This window comes from Ambystoma mexicanum, chromosome 11 (genome assembly GCF_040938575.1).
Source record: "Ambystoma mexicanum isolate Mex_15411 chromosome 11, UKY_AmexF1_1, whole genome shotgun sequence".
In the NCBI taxonomy this organism is placed as follows: domain Eukaryota; kingdom Metazoa; phylum Chordata; class Amphibia; order Caudata; family Ambystomatidae; genus Ambystoma; species Ambystoma mexicanum.
Window position 1 is genome coordinate 352,071,562 of NC_090934.1, and position 22,302 is coordinate 352,093,863.

Below are 22,302 nucleotides of genomic sequence, written 5' to 3' on the forward strand. Positions count from 1 at the left end.
TTCTCATCTCAGTACCAGAGTGGTGAAATGACAAGTTGGTGTGTACTACTCCTAGTTGCCTCTTCCTCCTCCCAGAGCTATGGTGATATGAATGAGGGGAAATAAGGGGAAGTGATTGGTAACAGCCTATATAGGCAGGGGGAGGGCCAAGGTTGGTTCTCACCAGAAAAGGGGGGATACCATGTCTCGCCTGCGGATATCCTGTCCCCAACCCCCATGGACCCTCCACCCAGGTGGTCCTCCCTCGCATCTCCATCCCCAGGGACAGGATCCTAAAGTGATGGCCTTTCCCTGGCCACTTGAGAAGAGGATCCAAGGGAAGTAGGTGTGAGGATACCCTCAGTTTATTTTAAAGTATTTTATTGGTATTTTATACATAAGTAAACACACGTGTTACAACTGCTACATTTTCAGCAATATAGTTTGCTCATTTGTGTGATAATTGCATGTTTTTGACAACAATTAAATAGAACAACAAACACAAACTGTCTTCACTTGGTGGGTACAGTAGATTACCTATCATTCCTTCATTCAGTGCAAGTAGGCAGGGGCACCTTTGAAAACCCAGAGTTCCCACTATGGGGGTAGCAAGCATGACACCATGCCTGTGTCGTACAGTAGTTAGAATAACATTAGGTTTTCACCAACCTGCACATGGCGTGCAGATGTTCACGGGGGTTTGTCATCTGAGGGGTGGAACATATCCCAAACCAGTGTTTTCCAGGATTCGTGAATGGCACTGGCATTCGCCGCTGAGCTAGCAGTCGCACCACACACTCTTGTTTACACTTCTGCCCAATGCTCAAATTCCCTGTGCTAGCATAAATATTGTGTGCACTTAGTCAATTTCCACGCCATCGCAATGCATCTCTTAGCAAGTACACATGCCATATCCATAAATTTCACAACATGTTTGAATTTACTATCTCTAGCGGATGCTCCCAGTAAACATTCCTTTGTTTTCCAGGCATATTGTGTTATTCCCGCTCTTCTGCAGGCCTGTTATATTTTCGCCCAGAATCCCTGTACATGTGCGCAACCCCAGAGCATATGTATTAGATCAGGCTTCTACTGTTGAATTCAACTACCATGTGTGGCGTCATATGTGTGCGGTATAGGACATTTAGCGGAATTAGTCTGAAGCAGGAGTTCCTGGACACTTCCCAGGGGTGCAGCAATATACGTTCCCACTCCTTATCACTTATGTCTTCCCCCAAGTCTGCCTCCCAATGTTCCTTCAGTACCACACTCTTAGGATTAGGTCTGTCCGCCAGCTGGCCATATATTCTGGATATTGATCTCCAGCCATCACCCAGATTGTACATCAGAGCCAGTAAGGGATTTGCAGCTGGTTCCTCCGGTCAATTCACCCACTTCCCCTTTGTGGCTCTCCTCACTTTCTGGTACCACAAAAATTGCCCCTTGCACAATCCTTCCCGCTCAAGCAGAGACTCAAACTCCCTGAACATGCCCTCTGCATGCCGGTCACCCCAGGTATAAACACTGCAGCCTTCCCAGTTTCTAATTCTAACAAAATCCTCTGTCCCTGCAGACGTCTGCTGCTATTCGAGTCTCAAGTGAGTATGGGCACTCAAATTTCAGCAATTTTAGGGTCCTATGCCCTACTTGCCGACCTAGCGTCACGATCATGGGTGTGCTACCTAAACAACTCAGTGGTAACCATAAAATCTCCTTGAGGTGTGTCAGAGCAACCAATCGCTGCAGCACCCATGACTCCGAAGTAGTCTCGTCTGAGAGCCACTTGGCTACGTGGCTGAGTTGTGCTGACAGATAGTATCTTTCCAAATCTGGTAGCTGCATCCCCCCCTCTTTGTAGGGCAGGCACAGGGGTGCAAGCACAAATCTATGACGGGCCGTTCCCCATAGGACAGTACTTCTAACGCACGAAAGAAGGAGGCCTGGATGTAATAGTGGACATTGTTGAAAAAATACAAATATCTCGGCAAGATTATCATCTTAGTTATAGCAATCCTACCCATCAGTGACAATGGAAGTCTGAACCAAAATATTATGGACTTTCTCAAACCTTTTACCATGTTTGCCGTGTTATCCACATGTATTTCCTTTGGCTGTGTTTAATATTCACCCCCAAATACTGGAAGGATTCTAATCCCATGGGAGCCCCATTTCTGGTAGATTACCTATTTCTATCCCTCTCAGTCCCGCCAGAGGGAATATGCAGGACTTCCCTTTACTAAAGCAAATTCCAGACACCTTTGCATAGTTCTCCAGCACCTCCAGTATCACTGTGTGCTGAGTTGCGGATCCTTCAGGTATAGGAGTACATTGTCCGCGTAAAGTGAAGTCAGTTGCCCACCTCCTCCAACCCATATGCCCACCTCCAGAAACTGCTTGCGGAGGTATATCACTATTGACTCTAATGCCAGCACATACAGCATTGACAAGGGGCAGTCCTGCCTAGTACCCCTCTGTATATCCCAAATCAACGACACTAGCCTCCCAGATTTCACCCTCGCCACCGGCGCAGCGTACTGAATCTGTACCCATTTAATAAACTGCTCATCGAACCCAAATTCTCGTAATACAGCAAGTAACCACTCATGAGGATACCCTCAGGTTTCTCACAGTATGCACTTAGGAGTGGTTATGGGCCTCAGAGAGAGATGGGCCGCAGGGTGGCATTGGAGCCAGAAGGAGATTCCCAGCAGTGATGGGTGTAAGTCATGGATGGTTCTTGTGACTGGGATGTGCCCCAGAGTGGGCCAGCTGTATATCAGGTGTGGTCCTCAATGTGGTTCTGGGCCTTGAAGCAGTGATGGGCCTCAGTAAAGGATAGACAGACTTTGGAAGAGGAGCAGGGATCATCATCCGGTAAGAGGTGGGGTCAGGGCTAAGAGCTATGGGCCTCATTACGAGTATGTGGTGCAGTAAAAACAGTGGTAAAGTGACAGTAATGCAGTTCCTGCCACTTTCTCACCCTACCGCACTATGGGTTTATTAAAGGTCCTCCACTTCACCTCCACTTCACCCACAAAAGTCAGCAAAATTGCTGCGTGGAATTTCTGCTCATGGTAAAACGGATAAAAATCCCCTTGAATCCTATTCACTGGGAAACAGTTTGGTTAAGTGCAGAAATTACACACTGGGCTCAAATCCCAGTTTCACCTCTTGATTGAAGTATGTGATCGTGGGCAACTCAAGTAACCTATAACATTTGCCAGTTCCTAAATATTTCAAAATTGTCAATACGAGTGATTTTATTCTCAGAGTACTCGTCTAAAACCCTCACTTGTGGTTAAATTCGCTATACCGTTGGTTCATTTATAATAGTGACTATTGAATATTGCACACTACAGTCATTTGTTTCTTTGGTCACTAACAGCGAAACAACTTGAAAACCACATCCCTCAGTTTAATTACCGATGTATGCACCTTTCTGGTCACTTCTAATCTGTATCAGCTATCTATGCTATGTTATGTGTACCTTTCTGGTCACTTCTAATCTGTATCAGCTATCTATGCTATGTTATGTGTACCTTTCTGGTCACTTCTAATCTGTATCAGCTATCTATGCTATGTTATGTGTACCTTTCTGGTCACTTCTAATCTGTATCAGCTATCTATGCTATGTTATGTGCACCTTTCTGGTCACTTCTAATCTGTATCAGCTATCTATGCTATGTTATGTGCACCTTTCTGGTCACTTCTAATCTGTATCAGCTATCCATGCTATGTTATGTGTACCTTTCTGGTTGCTTCCGATCAGTCTCCTGTATCCGTGCTTACTTACTTTTATATTCTGTGAGGTGGCTAATCCGAATTCTGTGTCTATGCTGGGGTATGTGTTCCTTTTTCATGAAGCTACTAATCTAAGTCCTGCATTTATATTACATTTGGTATACCATTCGCCTGGCTGCTATTGTTAAAAAGTGCCCTGTACCTATGCTAGAACACAAATGCCCTGGGCATGAACTGCTGATGTTGCCCTTTGAATGCCACTTATTCATTATTCTGTTTCCAATAAGGATGAAGAGGGCAAGGTGACTTTAGGGGAGTTTCTTATTGTGTGACTAGAGAGTCTGGATCCCTTAATATGTGCTGTTTGAGGTGGGCCCCTGAAGGTGTCTCTGTCCCGGGTACAAGAATTCCTTAAAATAGCACTGGTGTATATAATGCTCTTTGATCTTGGTATGAAATGTCAGACTAAGGTCATAAATGTAGTCAGACGACATAAGTACAGGACAATAACAATGACAGTTTAGCACTCTGTAAATACCAACTAACTGTAATGTATACGGGGATTCCTACTTGGTCCTTCTTTAATTATGATGTACTTCAAGCATGCTACCTTTGCTGAGGATATACGATATATGTGTTTGCTTTCTAGCTGTCAAGTTCCTATCCACTTCCTGATCCTTCAGGCAGAACCTATCCAAAACCGGAAGCCAAACCACCACCCCCATTTCCAAGGAAACCAGTGGGAAGACTTCGTTCTATCAGTAGTCCTAACAATTATGTCCCTAGTCCAGTTATGAAGCAAATGGCCACTATTAAAACTTCGAAAGATGATGGTAAGTAAATTAAATGTTTATGATTACTACGGTTAAAAGAAGAGACAAAATTCATCTACTTCAACTTTCTTTTGTTTTTTCAGAACCTCTCCAATATTTCTAGACTCATGGATGGTAGCTATCACCTAAAGTGATATATAGTCCACGAAGGGTTTCTGGGTGACGTCTGATGGTCCAAACCTGGAGGTGAAATTCACCCCTTATTTGAAAGCTACTCATCTATCATTTTTCTTTATGCATATGACTTCACTTCCTCCCTTGCCCAAGTCCTGTGCTGTTCCTTATGAACCAGCATTGCCAGGGGCATGCAGTGGAGGCAAGAGGGACTATGTGCAACATTGCCGCATTATGAGTTTGTCAGTATGAGAAAAATGGCAGTAAAATAAAGGTAGATCCATTACTGCCATTTTAGCACCAATTTCCTGTGCCACCAAATTCCACGTTTGACAGCAAAGTCGAGGAAATGCATCCAATGCTTGCTGTAGGATGTTTCCTCCACCTGCCAGTGGTAAATCCTTCAAATCCCAAACAGAGTCCTGTGTACTTCAGGAATGGGGATCAGTACTGACATTCTGCCAATCGTAATCAGATTAATTTACTGTGATTGTGAGTGGCGGAAACATTGAATGAGTTTGGAGGCATTCCCAAACTTTACTATCCTCTACCCCCACCACACCCTAAAAATCTAACAAGCATTGGCAATGCCAATCGTTTTGGCCTTAACTGCTGTTCTTTGCATTTTGCATTTATAGGCACCAGGGTGCAAGGAGGAGAGTGCAAAGTTTCAAAAGAGGATGTGATAAGTGGTGCAGTTGTGCAAAAGAATGAGTAGGGGAATGAAGCAAGGGAGGAAGCAATTGATACAGGGTGCCATCCATGATGAGCAAGCAGAAATATGAGCGAGAAAGGGTGAGATGGTAAGAAACAAAGTGAGAGTGTGAGATGAAGGATGAGAGGGGTAGAGAGTGGGGATAGAGTGGGTGGGTAGCAGAATAGAGGGGGTAGTGTGGGTGGGGCTTGAGAGTGAGGGTGTTAGGATGCATGGGATTTTAAAGAGAAATGGAGTAGGGTTGAGTAGAGAGAAATTGGTGTATGTTGGGTGGGGTAGAGATAGGAGGTTTAGGGTGGGTGGATGCGGTAGAGAGTATTTGGGCTGGGTCGGAGCAGAAAGAGTGGGTGTGGGATAGGTGGGTGAGGGTAGAGAGAGTGAGGTTAGGGTGGGTGGGTGCTGTAGAGAGTGCAGGGTTTCAGTGAATGGGCGGGGGTAGGGTGGGTGTTGGTAGAGAGAGTGGACTAGGGTGGGTTGGTCTCAGTAGAGAGAGTGGGGCTAGGGTGGGTGGGGTACGTAGAGAGTGTGGGGTGAGTTGAGTGGGTGGGGGTAGTGGGAGTGGGGTGGGTGGGTAAGGTTAGAGTGGTGTAGCGCACCGTGGGTGGAGCTAGAGACAGTGAGGTAGGGTGAGGGGGACCAGAGTGTAGGGGGTAGGGTGGGTGGATATGGGTAGAGAGAGTGCGGGTAGGGTGGGGTAAAGAGAGTGGGGTAGGGTTGGTGGGGTAGAGAGGGTGGGATGGGGTGGTTGCTGGTAGGGAGAGTGGGGATTTGGTGGGTGGCTCGGGATAGAGAGAGGGTGTGTATGTAGAGAGTGGGTGGTAGATGGGTGTAGAGAGAGTGGGGTAAGGAGGGTTGGTTGGGGTAAAGAGTATGGGGTGGCGGGCAGGGGGTAGAGAGAGTTGTGGCTGGGTGGGTGGTATCGGGTAGAGAAAGTGGAGGTAGGGTGGGTAGAGTGGGTAGGGTTAGAGAGAGTGGGCATGGAGTAGGCTGTGTGGGGGTAGAGAGGCAACCTCCGGAGGACTAAAAAACAGATCTGCTTTCGGAAGTAGTCAAAAAAGTGTCCAATATCACAACCTTATGAATCACTGCGCTGCTGGGAAATTGAAAGCCCGGCACCCGACTTGCTTCTTACAAAGTTTACAAAGCTCCCCAGTCCTTCTCTCTTTTCTGTAACAACGGTTTCAGCAATTGTGTGGCACAAGCACCACACAAATAACTCAAAACCTAAAATATAGAGAAAATGCTATATCCAAATGCTGTGATGTCACAACAATGTGTTGTCTTTCATAATCCACTGCTATGATGTCACAGCAGAAAGACATTTGGAAACTGAATTAGCTGCTAATGCCTTCTTATGGAAGCCATGCACAATAAATGTATGCAATCTGACGAATTGGCTGCATAAAATATTGGAAAGAAACACACAAATGACATTTGACTGAACAAGAACAGCCGGTAAACTATCAGATCTTTACACTTCTCGCTGATGACTGTGTAATTACATGCACAATTAGATATATTGTTAAAACCAACAGAACACAGCAGTGCAATGTTGTTTTACAAATGACTGTAACACAAAGCTCACATGGAACTCTCTTTCTGTATGCATCACTTAAGCACAGGCTTTTATTCAACATGTTAAAATAATGTTGGAATGGAAATTAGTATATCCCACCCCCCTAGGCGCTTTCAGCTGAGGCGAAACCCCTATGAAGTCATGTTGTGGATAAGGGGGGAGAAAAACACACTATGAAGCCCAATGTAGAGGTAATGTAGCGCAAACAGTAGATGCGCAGCACTAGAAAACCCATAGAAATAAACGCCATTATTTTATTATGTACAGGCTTGCATGATCGTGCTAACCATGTCACTAGGCCCAGCATCACTAAGGCAGAATTAATCCGCGCAGCCAGTTCTCACTGAAGTTCACTCCCCCCCATATCCCTTCACTGTTGCAAACATTTAGTATCTTTTGGAGGAATGCCCCCTTCAAAAGCATGAGACAACACCAGGCTCCGCACTATGTCCATTCATCCCCACTAAGCTGCCAGTAGGCCTGTAATGACCGACCAAGGCAGCCCAAAGTCAGCCTCACACCACTGACCCGACCCCACACCCCTGCATTCCAAGATAAGCAAGCGACCCCCCTGTCCTAGCGCAAATCACATGTCCATAAAAGATCTAAGCATACACGACTGTTTTTACCCTAAGATGAAATACATCCTTTATAACACAAGGTACAGGGAGGGATACATTAAAGATCAAAACCCAAGGTGGGGACCTTGAGAGCAGGAGGTGTTTTTTCCATAGACGCAATGGAACATGAATTTTGCTCACAGCTACAGCCCAAACCGCTAGACGGATTTTCACCAAATGAGTGGCAGGAGCGGCAACTTGGTCCTGGAAGCATGCTTTTGTAAATTTGGTGTGAATCCATCCAGTAATTTTTTAAATGACCAAAAAGTATGTAAGAAAAATGAGTTATATCTGGGTTCGATCCGCAGACTCACTTCCCTGTTTGGTCCACGGGCGGGCGCCCGATAGGCTATGGGGCCGACGTGAGGTCACGGACCTCAGACACGCCCACTGATTAGATGGTGAAAAGCGTGAAGTGTGTTAGAATTTTGGAAACTCCCGCCATGTTGGATTCACGGACATCCGCCAGTGTCCGCGAACATCGCTGTTAAAGCATATTGAAAAAAACAACATTGCACTTGTCAAACTTATCAAACGATCTTTGGGGAGATGAAGGGTGATGAGGATGGGATGGGATATGGGGGTATCTATGCTTATTTGTGCATTACAGGGTTGGTGAAAAGCAGTTTTTGGATGGTTTATAACTTTGGCGCCACTCAATCACACTGCATGAAATTTCGGAATTACATTCTAGACCTGATTCCAAATGGTTTTGGAGAGTGTAGTGCTGTATTGTCAAGAGGGAACAGAATTAGGGGGGGTCCCAAAATATTGTAAAGGCTTATAAATGTGGTGCCATTTGACGAATCTGCACAAACGTTTGCAAAAAGATTTTAGATCTAGATATATATGTTTTTGCAAAGTTTGGTGTTAGTCTTAGCAGTGCACAGTGATGGCGTAAGTTATGCTTAGCTTACCATAACTGGCGAATTTCTGGGGTTTTCAGTTTTACTTGTAACCATAACGTCCCTTTAACAACTTTTTTTCATTGAATTTCATATGTTTTTATTGGTGTAACTTAACCATAATGTCCCATTAACAAAGTTGTTTTAGTGATATATATATAGATATATATATCACACAGCCACAGTAGTGGCTGTGTAGTTATGTTTAAATTGCTAATCCCATAGGAAGAGCACTTTTTGGGCGGCTTATAACTTCGCTCTCCCTGGACGAATCCTCACCAAACTTTGCAAAAAAACGTGTATGGCCCACTCTGAATTTTTCTTACAAAGTTTGGTGAGGTTTGGTCCAGGGGGGGCAAAGTTATAGGGGGGGTCCCAAAATGTATTTTTTTCCCATAGACTGAATGGGGAAAAAACTTTGCGCACGCCTACAGCCCAAACCGCTGGACGGATTTTCACCAAATTGGCGGCAGGAGCAGCGGCTTGGTCCCGAAAGAGTGCTTTTGTAAATTTGGTCTAAATCCGTCCAGTAGTTTTTTTTAAACGATCAAAAGTAGGTCTAAAAAAATGGGCCTCATTCCGAGTACGGCGCTAACCAATGGCGCTATTAACGCCTTGGTTGATGCCGTACCCGGACCGGCAGCGCCTTGGTGGATGGCGGAATTACCGCCCCATTCCAAGGTTGGCGGGGCGGTAATTCCCCAATCCCCATTTACCCTTCCCCATTCCCATTCTTGCCCCATAGGGCATAATGGGAGTGGGGAAGGCGTTAATTACGCCACCGTAAATTACGGTGGCGTAATTAACATCAAGGTCCCTTAGCGCCATGGTTTTTAACACCTGCTAAAAGCAGGTGTTAAAACCTCCATGGCGCAAAGGGAACTCGGAGTATGGCGGTAAGGGATTACCGCCACCGCTTTCGTTAGCGGTGGCCGCTATCCCTTACCGCCATACTCGGAATGAGGCCCAATGTGTGATATCTATGTCTACTCCGTGGACAAACTTCCCTGTTCACTCCGCGGACAGGACACCGATTGGCTAATCGGCTGGCGGCATGTCCACAGACATGCAACGCATTCGCTGATTGGATGGTGAAGAGCGTTAAGTGCATCAGATTGTTCCGATGCTCCTGCCATCTTGGATCCGCCGACAGAGCGGCGGCGAACAGAGGCGAAATGCCGTTTTGGGGAGGGTTTTGGTGTGCAAGAGTGCTTAGGGAGGTCTGGGGAGTAAGAGATGGGTCAAATACTGTATGTGTTTAGGTGGCCGGTGCTACTGATGTATTCGCCATGCCCGCGCTGTCCGGGATGTTCGTAATTAGTGAAAATGAGGGGTGTCCTAAGGACAGTATTCCTGCCTGTGCTGTCCGCAGGCAAGTTGAGACTGTTCTAAGGACACGAGTGGTGTCCGCGTACATAAAAATTGCCCATATGCCGCAGTTAAAATGTTTGATTCTATGGGTGTGATATGCTGCAGTGGTTGTGGCCAGCGCCTAGAGACTTAGGTGCATGGCCTACGGCCTATGGCCTGCGGCCATGCACCCAAGACTCTAGGCCCTGGCCACAACCACCGCAGCTTATCACACCCATAGTTCACACCCATAGAATCGAATATCTATCAAATGTTTGCAAATCTGCAGTTTGTGTACTGTTTGATTTGTATAGTTTGTGAAGTTTTGGCTACGTCATGTCATTAAGATTGTAGAGTTTGGTAACAAGCACTGCAGTATAACATATCCATGAAAGTAAACATTTTATATTGTGGTGTATGGTTAGATTTGCTTCAATGGTTCTGTTATGCAGCAGTATTTATGCGTTCTGTTAGAATATACTTACTGTTTGATTTTTTGAGATTGGATGTATTTTTTTCATGAGTTGGGTAACTGGAGCACATATTCTTTTTCAATTTCTGTGATAAAAGAAAAGAGCATGTTAGTGTATGTATTTTATAAAGACTTATTACATTGCATAATGGACATTTCAGCTTTTTTCGACCCTCATTTTTAGTAGTTTACAAACCAGTGTACTGTGCAATTTGCTCAGTTTCTGTGTTTGTTTTTCAAATCATTGGGTCTGTGGGAAAAAAAATCCATGTCGTATTAAAAAAAAACTTTTTTTGTTATGCTACAGTCTATTTGTTTGTTTTCAGTGTTCATTTGTTGTTTCTGGCTAATCTGTTGGCTTGTTGCAGATTTTTGGAGCCTTATTCTAACTGTCTATTTTTTGTTATAATTTAGTGGTACTTATTTATCTGTTTGGTTGTTGCAAAATCCTGGGGCAGTTAGATACCTGTTGGCGTATTCTAACTGTTTATTTCTTGTTATAATTTAGTGGTATTCATTTATCTGTTTGGTTGTTATTGAATCTTGGGGAGTTAGATACCGGTTGGCGCATTCTAACAGTTTATAGTTTTTTAATTGAAGTTTTGTTAATGTTTAAGTACAGATTAGTTATTACATTTTGGTTTTAAGAAGATTAAATAAGCGTTTGTAAGATTTGCTGGTAATCTATGCTTTAGAGTAATGGTACTATCATTACATTCGAACCATCCACATTTCTTTTTTTATATATGCAGTGTAGTAACCTGCATTGGTTGTGGCTCCTGAGTGGTAGATTATACCTATTGTTGTGAAGGTTTTCTTACCAATTGATACTTGACCATGTGTGAATCCAGTCAGCTTGCAGTTGTTTTTGGTACCATCTGCATTGTAACGTAGAAGCATTAGTATTACGTATTTACTATGCGTTTGTATTAGTAAGGTGGAGCGATTATCTGAATTGCAGGTAGTACATAATCTGCCATGGTTTGCATTTTGTACAAGTTGCTGAAATGGAACGGATTCACAATTAGGTATGGATAAATACACAAAGCGCTCATTAGTGATTTGTTCCTATGCCACATTGTTGCAGAGAGTGCATGTATGTTTCTACATGTATGACATCTGGAAGATTTCATTTGTTTTGTTTGTTTTGTTTTATTCATATTTATATAGCGCACAACAGCCCGAGGACATCGTGGCACTTGTAACAGTACAATACTTACAGTGTCATGAATCATGCATTTGTTAAATAATGAGCAGTTTGAGCAGAGATACAATATATATACAAGGTTACAATATAGTTATATTACATTTGTGTTTATATACAATATACATGACAGGAATAGAGGAGGAAGTCGCAGTGCTAGTTGAGGAAAGTGGTCTTGAGGTTGTTGCGGAGACAGAGATGGAAGTTTCAGCTTTAAGGGTGGCAGGGAGCGAGTTCCAAAGTTTTGGTGAAATATATGAGAAGCCTAGACCTCCAGCTGTGGCTCTCTTGATGCATGGTATGTGTTGCTGGTTGGTGTACTGAGCTCTGGTGGGGCGAGTGGAAGTGGATCTTGATATTGCTTCAGATAAGTATATGGGAGCAGTGTTGTTGATGCATCTGTGTGTGATGGTAAGGATTTTCAGACAGAGTAATGCAGTCTTTGACCTGTAGCAACCGTGCTTCAAGTCTGGCATGGGATATATAGTCTCTTCTTGGGATGCTCATAGCGGCTCTTAGTGCATTGTTTTGTGTGGTTTGCAGTCTATGAATGTTCTTGGCGGAGGTGCCAGCTAAGAGAGCATTGCAGTAATCGAGTTTAGCGCCAATAGTTGCTCTAGCTATGGCCAAGCAGTTGGGAGCGGATAGGTAGGGTTTAATGGCATTGATGAGTTTGGTGCTGAGAGCTGATGCAGAGGCTATGGCGCTGACTTGTCTGTTCATCGATAGATCTGCGTCAATGTGAAGACCTAGAGTCTTGACAGAGGATGATACTGAGATGGTCGAGTTGTCTATGTTGAAGTTGGCATATTGGGTGCTTAGCTTCGTTATTGTGTTTTTCTGCCCAAGGATGAGAATTTCACTCTCCTCCCGTTTAAGAGAGAGGCCATTGATTGCCATCCATGATTGGATAGTAGCATAGATGTTGTGAAGGGCCCTGGTGATAGAGGCCAGATGGAGGTATGAGTACTTAAGTATCATGTGCATAGTTGGCATATGCAACACCCATGGAGTCAAGTAGGTCAAAGAGGGGTTTAGTGAATGGGTTATAGGGAGGGGGCTGTACATGATCCTTGGGGGACACAGCAGTTTATGGTGGTAGGATCTGCGTTTGCTGTGTCGGAGTAGACCTTCATGGCTCTTCCTTCGAGGAAAGATGTGATCCAGGATGCTGCTTGTTTAGAGAAATGGGCTGCATGAGTGAGGTGGGTGGTGAGTGTTTGGTGATCTACCAGGTCGAAGGCTGCTGATAGATCTAGAAGAAGGAGGAGCAGGGCAGGTTTGCCTTTGTCCATGATCTGTGAGATTTGATTTTTTAGGTCTAATGAGGCGGATTCTATTCCATGCCCGACACGGAAGCCAGATTGCCTTTTGCCTATTATGGAATTGGCTTCTGTGTATGATTGGATCTGGTTATGAGCTGCTTTGTCCAGGATTTTTAAGAGGAACGGGACTGTCGTTATCGGTCTGTGGTTGTTGGATTGCGCTGGGTTGCGCTGGGTCAAGTGTGGCCTTTTTTAGAAGTGGCTGCACCCAGGCTTCCTTGAGATTGTTTGGGACAGTTCCTGTTTGGAATGTTGCATTAATGAAGGCAGTAATCAGGGGTGCTAGGTTGTTAGCGCATTCCTTTGATGATTTTGGGAGGGCAGACGTCTGCTTTGCAGAGAGATGGTTTGAGGTTTTTGATGAGATCAAGGACCTCAGGTTCAGTGATGTCTCTGAAGGTATGTTTTTGTTTTCCAGTACTTGTAGTAAGTACATTCGAAATTCTTGTGGATCTTCTTGTAAGTTTATAGTGAATTTCACCATTCCAGGACAGTAGTCCAATTCTTGCCTTATTCCATGAACACCATATGTGTTGTCAGCATTGTTTGTTGCGTTTCTATGAAGGACTAACATTTGCAAACACAATTGGTCTGTACAGTGTAAGTAAATGTTGTCAACAATTGGCGGCAATTGAAATAGAATATTCATTGCTACATTTGCTTAGCAACTTACGCCAGTTATATTTGAAAATTTGAATGGACCAGATAGTTCTGTGTCCAAGTCATTTTTTCGGAGTGTGTGTTGCTTCTTTGAAGAAGTACCTGAGTTACTTTGAGTGATAGGTTCTTCTTTGGTTGTGGTAATTGATGAAGTATTAGCTTCTTTTACTCTCTGTGGAGGATTTGCAGTGAGATCCTGTTGCATTACTGTTTGATTTAGTTTTCTTTTACAACATTTTCCTTTTTGTGGAACAGGATATGTTTTTAGATGGGGGTGTATAGTGAAATTAGTCTATTGTATTCTAAAATGCAAGGACTATCAGTGTTTACTTTACTTGTATCAAAGTTGATTAGAAATAGACCGTCAAGTGTACGTAAGCATGATAGTGCTACGTAGCTCATGCCTTCTTCAAAGACTGTGTTACCAATATCTATCAATGCTTTGTCTAGGGTAAGACCTTGTGATTTGTGAATGGTGACTGCATATGCTAGAGTTAGAGAAAATTGTTTTCTGAGTACATACATGTCTTTGAAGAGAAGGAATCGAGCTGTTGAGCGCCCTATTCTTTTTACTTCTGAAAGTTTGTCAAAGAGAATATTGACAAACTGAATGTTGTTGTCACGTGGGTATGTTTGAAAGCCAACAACTGTACCCAGTGCTCCATTAACTAGTCTTTGCTCCACGTCAAGGTTATGTTTACGCATTACTCTACAGTTTAAGGATAATTTTAATATTTTCTCCAAACCAGCTGTGTTGGAGATAGAATTTTCTAAGGTATCTAGTCTTGTTGTGGCTTGTTGACACATGGGTAGTGTCATACCATGTACGTCCAGTTTGTCTGTGGAGCAAATTTCAATTATTGGTTGGATTTCTTTTTTCAACATTGTTTCATTGAATTTGGAACAGTTGGCATTAAGGACATACAATTGACATGTGTGTGTGCTAATTGTTCCATAACATCAGTAGCACATGAGTTATGGCCATAAAGTGCATGGATGTGCCAGGGTTTTTAATATTGCTTGTGCTTCTAGAGATAGTACACCAACTCTAATACTTTTTAAAATGTTGGCGTAAGTGAGGTCTGCAGATTGGCGCATGTTTTCTGTTAATTCACTGTTTGGAAATGTTGCCAAAGGTTGAAATTTCCTATGATGCCAACAGTTTTACGGCAGAGTTTTTGTCCTAAGGTTTTAAAAATAGGTTCACCTTTCACTGGTGTCAATTGAAGAAGATCTCCGAAAACAATAATGTGTTTTCCTCCAAAGAGCTCTTTGTAGTTTGTTTTAAGTACTTCTTGCAATTTGAGGTGAATCAAAGCCAACATTAGGTTGGAGACCATGCTCACTTCATCTATTAGCAGCATTTTCATTTGTTTTAACACTCCATTGCGTGGTTCCATTGCAGCTTCTGTAGAAAGTTTGTAATATTATAATTTGTTTTGGTGTTCTACTGGAAGGAGTAGTAATCGGTGTAAAGTGACACCCCCTATGTTGTAGGCAGCTAAACCTGTGGCGGCAGTTACAACAGCTGACAGTTTGTTGTTTGTCAATTGTTGAAGGAACTTGCTGATGATTTTGATTAAGAATGTTTTGCCTGAACCAGCTTCACCACTAACGTATAGTAGTATAGGTTTGTAATTTTGGCAGGTACATTCTTTATTTTCATGTTGTACACCATGTGCAATTTCTTTGTTCAGTTTTGATTGTAGTACAGTTAAGTCTTCTGTATCTTCTTCATAGTGACACATGGGGCCTCATTACACGGTAGGCGGAGAACCATGGCGCTATTAGTGCCATGGTTCATGCCGGTAAAATACTGGCAGCGCCTTGGTGGAAAGGGGAATTACCGCCCCATTCCAAGGTTGGCGGGGCGGTAATTCCCCCTTCCACCATTGCCCTTCCCCATTCCCATTTTTGCCCCATAGGGCATAATGGGAATGGGGAAGGCGCTAATTACGGCACCGCAAATTGCGGTACCGTAATTAGCTCCATGGGTCCCTTTGCAGGTTGGTTGCAAAAAGCAGGCGTTAAATACCCCAACCCACAAAGGGACCTCGTAGTAAGGCGGTAAGGATTTACCGGTACCGGTAAAATGCCGGTACCGGTAAACCCTTACCACCTACCGTGTAATGAGGCCCACGCTGTTCTGTACTTCTGTCATAGCTAATTCTGCCTCATTTGCTATTAGTGGCTGTCGCAGTGGTTCTTGACTTCCTGTTACAGAAGGTTGACTACTGTTGGGAGTGTCCTTATCTAGTTGGACCTGGAGTTCTTCTTCGTGTTACTGTTCATTGTGCAACATTGTTTTGTACTGCGTAAAGTTTATATCAGTGATAGTGCTTTAATTTGCTTTGAAAGCATCTTCATAGGAGTCATAGTTTTCTAGTATCTCTTCTTCTTTTCTCCATGGTTTAAAAAGTTGTAGCAGGGACATGTAATATAGTTCTTTATGTTGAGGAATTTTTAATGACAATTTGATATGATTAATCAAGCTTCATTTGGTAAGTTTCACTAAACTGCCTTCACAGTCTGTCACTCCATATCTACCTTTTTTTCATCAGGTTTTATATTATTTTTGTATGTGAAGTTTTGGGCTATGTGTTATAGATACATGGTTTCCAAAGTGGTACTCCTGTTCGGGTAGTATGTGTCTAGTAAATTGTTTTTCAAAATGTCTTGGCTGTTGGGATGATTTTTGGCTATTGTTTCTATGTCGTCGTATGATTTGAGAACTCTTTTTCTAGATTTAGCAGGACCAAGGCTTAGCCATACTATATTTTCAGATTTTTCATACAAAGCAGTACCGGTTAAACGATCTGCAGCTTCATAGGAGCCACATTCTCTATGAGAGAGCATTTTTAGGCCTAAGCTGTACAATTTCTGAGATAGTGTTTTGCCCGATGATAGGTCTTGAAGCTCTGTTCTTTCTGCTTTTGTTAAGTAGGCTGCAGCATATCGTGCAACTGCAATGGAAATGTCTGCAATGTACTGCACATCTATGTTTGCATTCCATAAGAGGGCAATGATTGCATTGCAATCATTGATATATTTTGATTCTTCTGTTCTTTTTATGTAATACTTGTTCTTAGGTGATTTACCTTTAACACTATGTCTAACTGAAGACATGAAGTTGTTCACTTCACCTGTTTCTGTAACTGGACTAGGGAAACCAAAGCGGCATTTGGTGTAGTATTTCCCTTCATTTTTGTATTTGCGACTACAATATTTGCCACATTTGTGTCTTTGAAATTGTACAATTTGTGCATCAAGGTCACTATTTGTTGTTTGTGAAGGAATTTCACAAGTGACATATTTTTCGATAAACTGTAAAACAGTGGCATCACTGTCTTGACCAAATTTAGGAGCATCTTTAATCCATAAAAGCATGTGGACATGTGCTGCTCCTCTGGCTTGGTATTCTTTTCTCCAAAAGAAGTGTTGCACTTCTCCGAGGGGAGGAAAGTTTTATTACAAATAAAGTGTAGCATAGCAATGAAACGATGATGGAAATATCTTGAAACATTAACAGGATCTAGAGAGCAAAGTTCTCCAGGTGTTAGTATATATATGTTTGTTTTGTTTTTGTTTGATATGCGTAGGAAATCATGTAAATCTTCCCATGCATATTCTGCACAACTTAATGTAACAAACCAAGTGGGTGGGCCAAGGTTTCTTATCATACAACGTACATCTCCGTGACAGCGGAACCAGTACTCTTTCGTACCACGCATGTTTGCTGACAGATTTGTAATGCTTGATTGTAAAACCTCATCTTTTTCTTGCACTTTTTGTATTAATTGCGTAGCTGACATATTTTGAAAGTGGGTTCCTGATTTGAATATGTGTGCAACTCCGTGACATAGAGTTGCTACTTTACTTTCAAAGAGTAGGTGGAATATGTATTCCACATTTTGTCTAAATCTGGGATCTTCAGAATACATTCGTAAAGAGCGGTATTCTGATGCTGTTATCTGAGTGGGTCTATCATCGTACCTTACTCATTTGCCAGTAGGAAAGAGTAGAGGAAAAGCGCGTGCTTCTTTACTTTTTTCCCATTTGCTGATTGGTGATCCTTTGGTTTGTCGCATTTGGTACGTTTCTAGTGCATCATCTATGGTGTCATTAGAGTGTAATGGATAAATTGTATAATGGTCTAAAATATTAGATACTGTAGCAGGATCTAGAAGTTCAAATTGACCAGTTTCTGGTGACTCTTGAATCATTTCAGTGGTTTCTTCAATATTTATTTCTTTGTAGTATTCATTATTGTCTTTTAGATATTGCAAGGCTTGTCTAACTTTATGTAAGTCTACGAGTTGTTGCCAAATTATTTTGTCTTTTGTTGGTACATCATTTACTAAGACAATTAAAGATTGCTCTATTGGATGTTGCACTCCCCGATGTGCACATTTTCTTTCAGATCTAATGTTAAATAAACTACTTTGCCACAAATGCCTTTCACCAATTCAGAGGGAGGTAATGTTGCTGTTTTTGGTTGAAGGCGTATTATTTCATGAAATGGGTGCACTGTTTGAATTATGATGCTCTCATATAAATTGCGTTGTTGCAGGGGTTTTGGTAGTGGGAATAATTCAAAGTTATTTGTGGTAGCATGTGAAGGAGTTTGGTTGTTGTCAAGTTTTGTAGTGCAGTAACTGCAAAGTATTAAGGGGTCAGTTATTTCGTATTTGTTTTCTGCTATAAGGTAGAGTGCTAATTCAAACCATTTGGAATCTTCATTGTCTTCTATTTGGTATGTTACGTCTACATTTTTTGTGTTACTTTTATAAAATGTTCTGCGGTTGGTAGTTTAGCGGATTGTACTTTTAAATTTTAGTATTTCTTTTTTTATGTGTGTAGTAGAAGGTTGCCATGTGCAGAATTGTTGCTAGTCTGTTGTAAAGCTATTGCATTTTTTAAGTGGCTTTCACTTCCAAAATATTTTTTCTGGATATGGTTGATTTCTTCGAGTAGGTCTTTGGGTGTACCATGTAGAAGAGTGTTATTTAAATTGGGTAGTGCTAAAGCAGGATTTTTAGCATTGTACAGTTTATAGACTAGATTTCATATAGTTGAATGATGTGTTGATATCATTTTGAAATGATGGAAGGTGCTTTTGCAAATAGGTCCTGAAATGCAGGCTAATGAATGTCCTTGTAGTCCTGTGCATTTGCACACTGGACAGGTATCCATATTTTGCAGCACTTTCATTTTAATTTTGTCTTTGTCTTTCACATACTGATTGAGGAACTGGGCGTAAAGATTTGAAAGATTTTTTGGGAATGTTACACATTGACGTGCATGGCCATTTGTGTACTGGATGTTCTGGTTCAGTCGAATGGAGAGCTAATTCTGAGTTTTCTGGAGATATTTTTGTAAGCAGTGTTTCTTGTTCCATTATGGTATTATTAATTTTTTCATAACCTTGTCCACTGCTATGTATGGCAATTGTGTTTGTTTGGTTTTGTTTGCATGCTTCTTCATTAAAATATGGTTCTGTGCTCGTGGTGTGACTCCATTCACCTCCACAGATATTTAAGAGGTTATTTTTGTTGACATTCCGTTTATTGAGAAGTTTTTTTTGTAATTTAGTAGTTAGTTTGTTAGTGCTTTCATTCTGTTTAACACTAAAATGAATACATTTCTTTTGAGAAGGATTGCACTGCCTATCAAAACTTCTAAGATTAATTTTCTACGGTAGGTTTGAAGGGTTGTGCATGATTTATCTCCTGTTTTTATAAGATTCTAAAGGAATCTGTGGCAGAACATTTTTGCTAAAATACTTTTTTTGGTATGGTCACTTGCTAGTATATCAAGATTTATAGGAGCAGTTTTAGCAGTAGCGGTAGCCGAATTCTTGTTCATCATTTTCTGTTTCTGTTTACATTTTGATAGAGGAGGCAAAGTTTCTGTACTGGAAGCTTGTTTTGTTTCGCTAAATGACTGTATTAGCTGTTTTGTTTGAACTTTTTGTACAAACTCTGGTAGAGATGGATGCTTATTTTGGACACTTTTATTTTCATTTGCTCTATTTCTGCGTTGCTTTCTACGGACTTGCTTTTTGGTATGCATTCTTTGGGTTCTGTTGAAAAAAAAAGAAGGTATGGGTTGGGCCGCTTTGCAATGTATGTGTGCTGTGTGCATGAGTGTCTGAGTATGATGGGAAAGATGTATGTGGTGGTGTGTGATTCTGTATTGGGCAGCTACAATTAGTTGGGAAAGCTATTCTTCTATTTGTGTGTTATTAAACTGTGGTGCAGATGAGAGCAGAAAGTGAGCTAGTGGTGAGGAGAAGCATTAATAGTAATCCTAATGGTATAAAATTAAAACAGTTCTTTGTTTTGTAATACTAACATTCTAGGGGTTGATTATGTTATTTGTGTTCCAGAAAAACAGGGATTTGTGTGCCATTCTGCCTGCTAATCCCTGTTTAATAAATGGGGATTTGTGGGCAGAATGGTTCAGAATTCGCCGTTTTTTTTGGTGCGCAAATTACATGAATGAACCACACAGTGTGTTTGAGGAACAGTAAGAATATTATGGTAGTATTGTACTTACTCTTTTTTTGTGGAAAGTAGCAGGTTTCTTCCGATATGTTGTTTGTAGTTCAGATGCTGCTGATTTTCAGGAGAGTGGTCTTAACTGCAATTGTAAAAGAAAGAAGTTCGTAATTTTGTGTGTTTATTGCACTGATGTTAATGTAGATGTTGATTTTAATGTTTTTGTAGTAGTATTCTTGTTTGATATCTGAACATAGTGTATGCATGCATTTCATTTGACTATGTGCAGCCTTTATATTTTATTTACAATATGTGAGTTCAACATGCTTTGCTAGTGAGTAGAATTTTAAGTGTATGAAATTCACTTGTTTTTTTTAAGCTGTGTTGTAGATAGCAGACAGGTTGGAAGTGACAGTTGATTATAGTAGATGGGACAAATTTCAATAAGTTCATTTTATAGGCAGACATGCCAACAATCGGGAGCCCCTGAGAGGGAGATTTCACCACAGCAATCGGGAACATTTATTTTTCCCATAGGATTGCATTGGGATTAGCATTAATTTAGGTGGGAGACAGTAAAAAATAGTGCGATTTTTCAATGAAAAATCAGGAGTCTCGCGCCTAAATCGGGAGGGTTGGCATGTATGTGTAGGTTATGCAGGTTTAGTGGCATTACTCTTTTTATATGGATTTATAAGAGTTGTACATGTACTGTGAATAAAATATGCATACCTGTAGTTCATATTCATGCATGTGGATATGAATGCAGCTGTAAGTAGAAATCTTGGAGACTTGTAGAGTAGTTTTTGTAGTAGGTGCTTTCCAATGATATGAGACTTGTACTCAGAGTGATCAACAGTACATTTCAAGCGCAAAACTCTGATGATGGAGTTAGATGTAGAGGTCTTGGATGTGATTGATGGATGGTTGTGTGACTGCTTAGCTGTATCCAATGAGGGAATGGCACCAAGAGTGATGTGGAAAGTGTAGAAGGGCTGGCTAAGAGTTACACGCTGCGCGGACACCACGGCTGTCCGAAGATGGGGCGTGCCACATCCAGGGTTTTCCAGCAAATCCAGTATGGAAAGGGGACTGTAGGGATCAGCCAATCAGATGTTGACGTTGTGGATTTGTGTAGAAAGATACTGTGTGTAGTGAAGATGGCAGAGGTGGAGAAATTCAGGGTGTTGGTACACGGAGATATGTTTGTGCATGCTTTACAGCAGTATGCTCATTGCAGGCATGTGGCAAACAATTGCGATTTTAAAGGAGTAGAAGTGGTGTGGAGCGCTGTGCCTGATTCCAAAGTAGAGCGAATTCTACAAGTTTGTGAAGATATGCGCAGGATGAGCAGGCCCCATCTGGTAGTTTTGCAATATGGTGCTTTCCATTTGGGCTACGTAAGTGCCCCTACTTTGTTGGCAGATTTGGAACAGTTGGTTCAAGCAGTAATGAACATCCTTTCAAATGCGAAAGTAATTTATTCTGGATAACTACCTAGGGCAATATGGGACAATAGTTCTGTTTTTGTCCTCAGCAAAACATTGCTAGGTGTGCAATCAACTGAGGCATGTGTGCTTTCATGCTTAGAGTTGGTATGTTTTTCTGTAATAATGAGAATATTGATTCGAGTAATGCTGTTGATTTTGAAGAATATGGCATTTCCTTATCTTTTTTGGGAAATGCCATGCTGTTTTGGTATGTAAGGGTTGCTTTGGAGAAGGTTATGTGAAGATTTTAGTAGTAAAGTAAGAAGAAAAAAAATCCCAAAAATACAAAATAACAGGGGTCTGTCAGGCATCTGCAAAAAAAACAAAAAAAACAGCTCTTTTCAGAGCCAACTTCAAAGGGGAAATGGAGCACACTATTTAAATTTACATTAACCACGCTCAGATTTTTAATATGTCCACGGACATGGCGGTAGTCCGCGGACAGCGCGGTAGTCCGCGGACAGCATGTATTACATACGGGGATTCTGGAGTGGAGAGGGATGCAAATGAGAATGAGCGGAGCTAGGTATTGGTCAGTAAAGTTTACTGGGTGTGTTGTGTAAGGAGAGATTTTGTCAGAACATCTTTTCCTGAGAGAAGAACAGATAGCTATGGCTGTGTGTTTCCGAAAACAGATTATCTGGATTTTGGGAGACTCATAGATACATTGGTTGGAGGTGCATGCAGAACGCTGTGGAGTAGCTGCAGATCTTGGATTCCCTCATGTGGAAGTGCACTGGCATGGAGTGCGTGGAATGAAGTGGCTGGACTTGATACCTCTCTGTGCTACTTCAGAGACAGAGCATCATCCAGACAGA

At 41.9% G+C, this 22,302-nt stretch overlaps 1 protein-coding gene across 2 annotated transcripts in view; it reads left to right on the forward strand.

The window, feature by feature from the left end:
* THEMIS2 (thymocyte selection associated family member 2) overlaps window positions 1–22,302 on the forward strand; it is a 465,016-nt gene that overhangs the window by 354,677 nt on the left and 88,037 nt on the right. The window contains exon 5 of one of the 2 annotated variants that reach the window (XM_069623060.1): window positions 4,370–4,553. The exons of the other annotated variant lie outside the window; for it this stretch is intronic. Coding sequence (XP_069479161.1) covers window positions 4,370–4,553 — 184 coding nt within the window. The remainder of the gene's footprint in view (window positions 1–4,369; window positions 4,554–22,302) is intronic. 2 annotated transcript variants of the gene reach the window in all.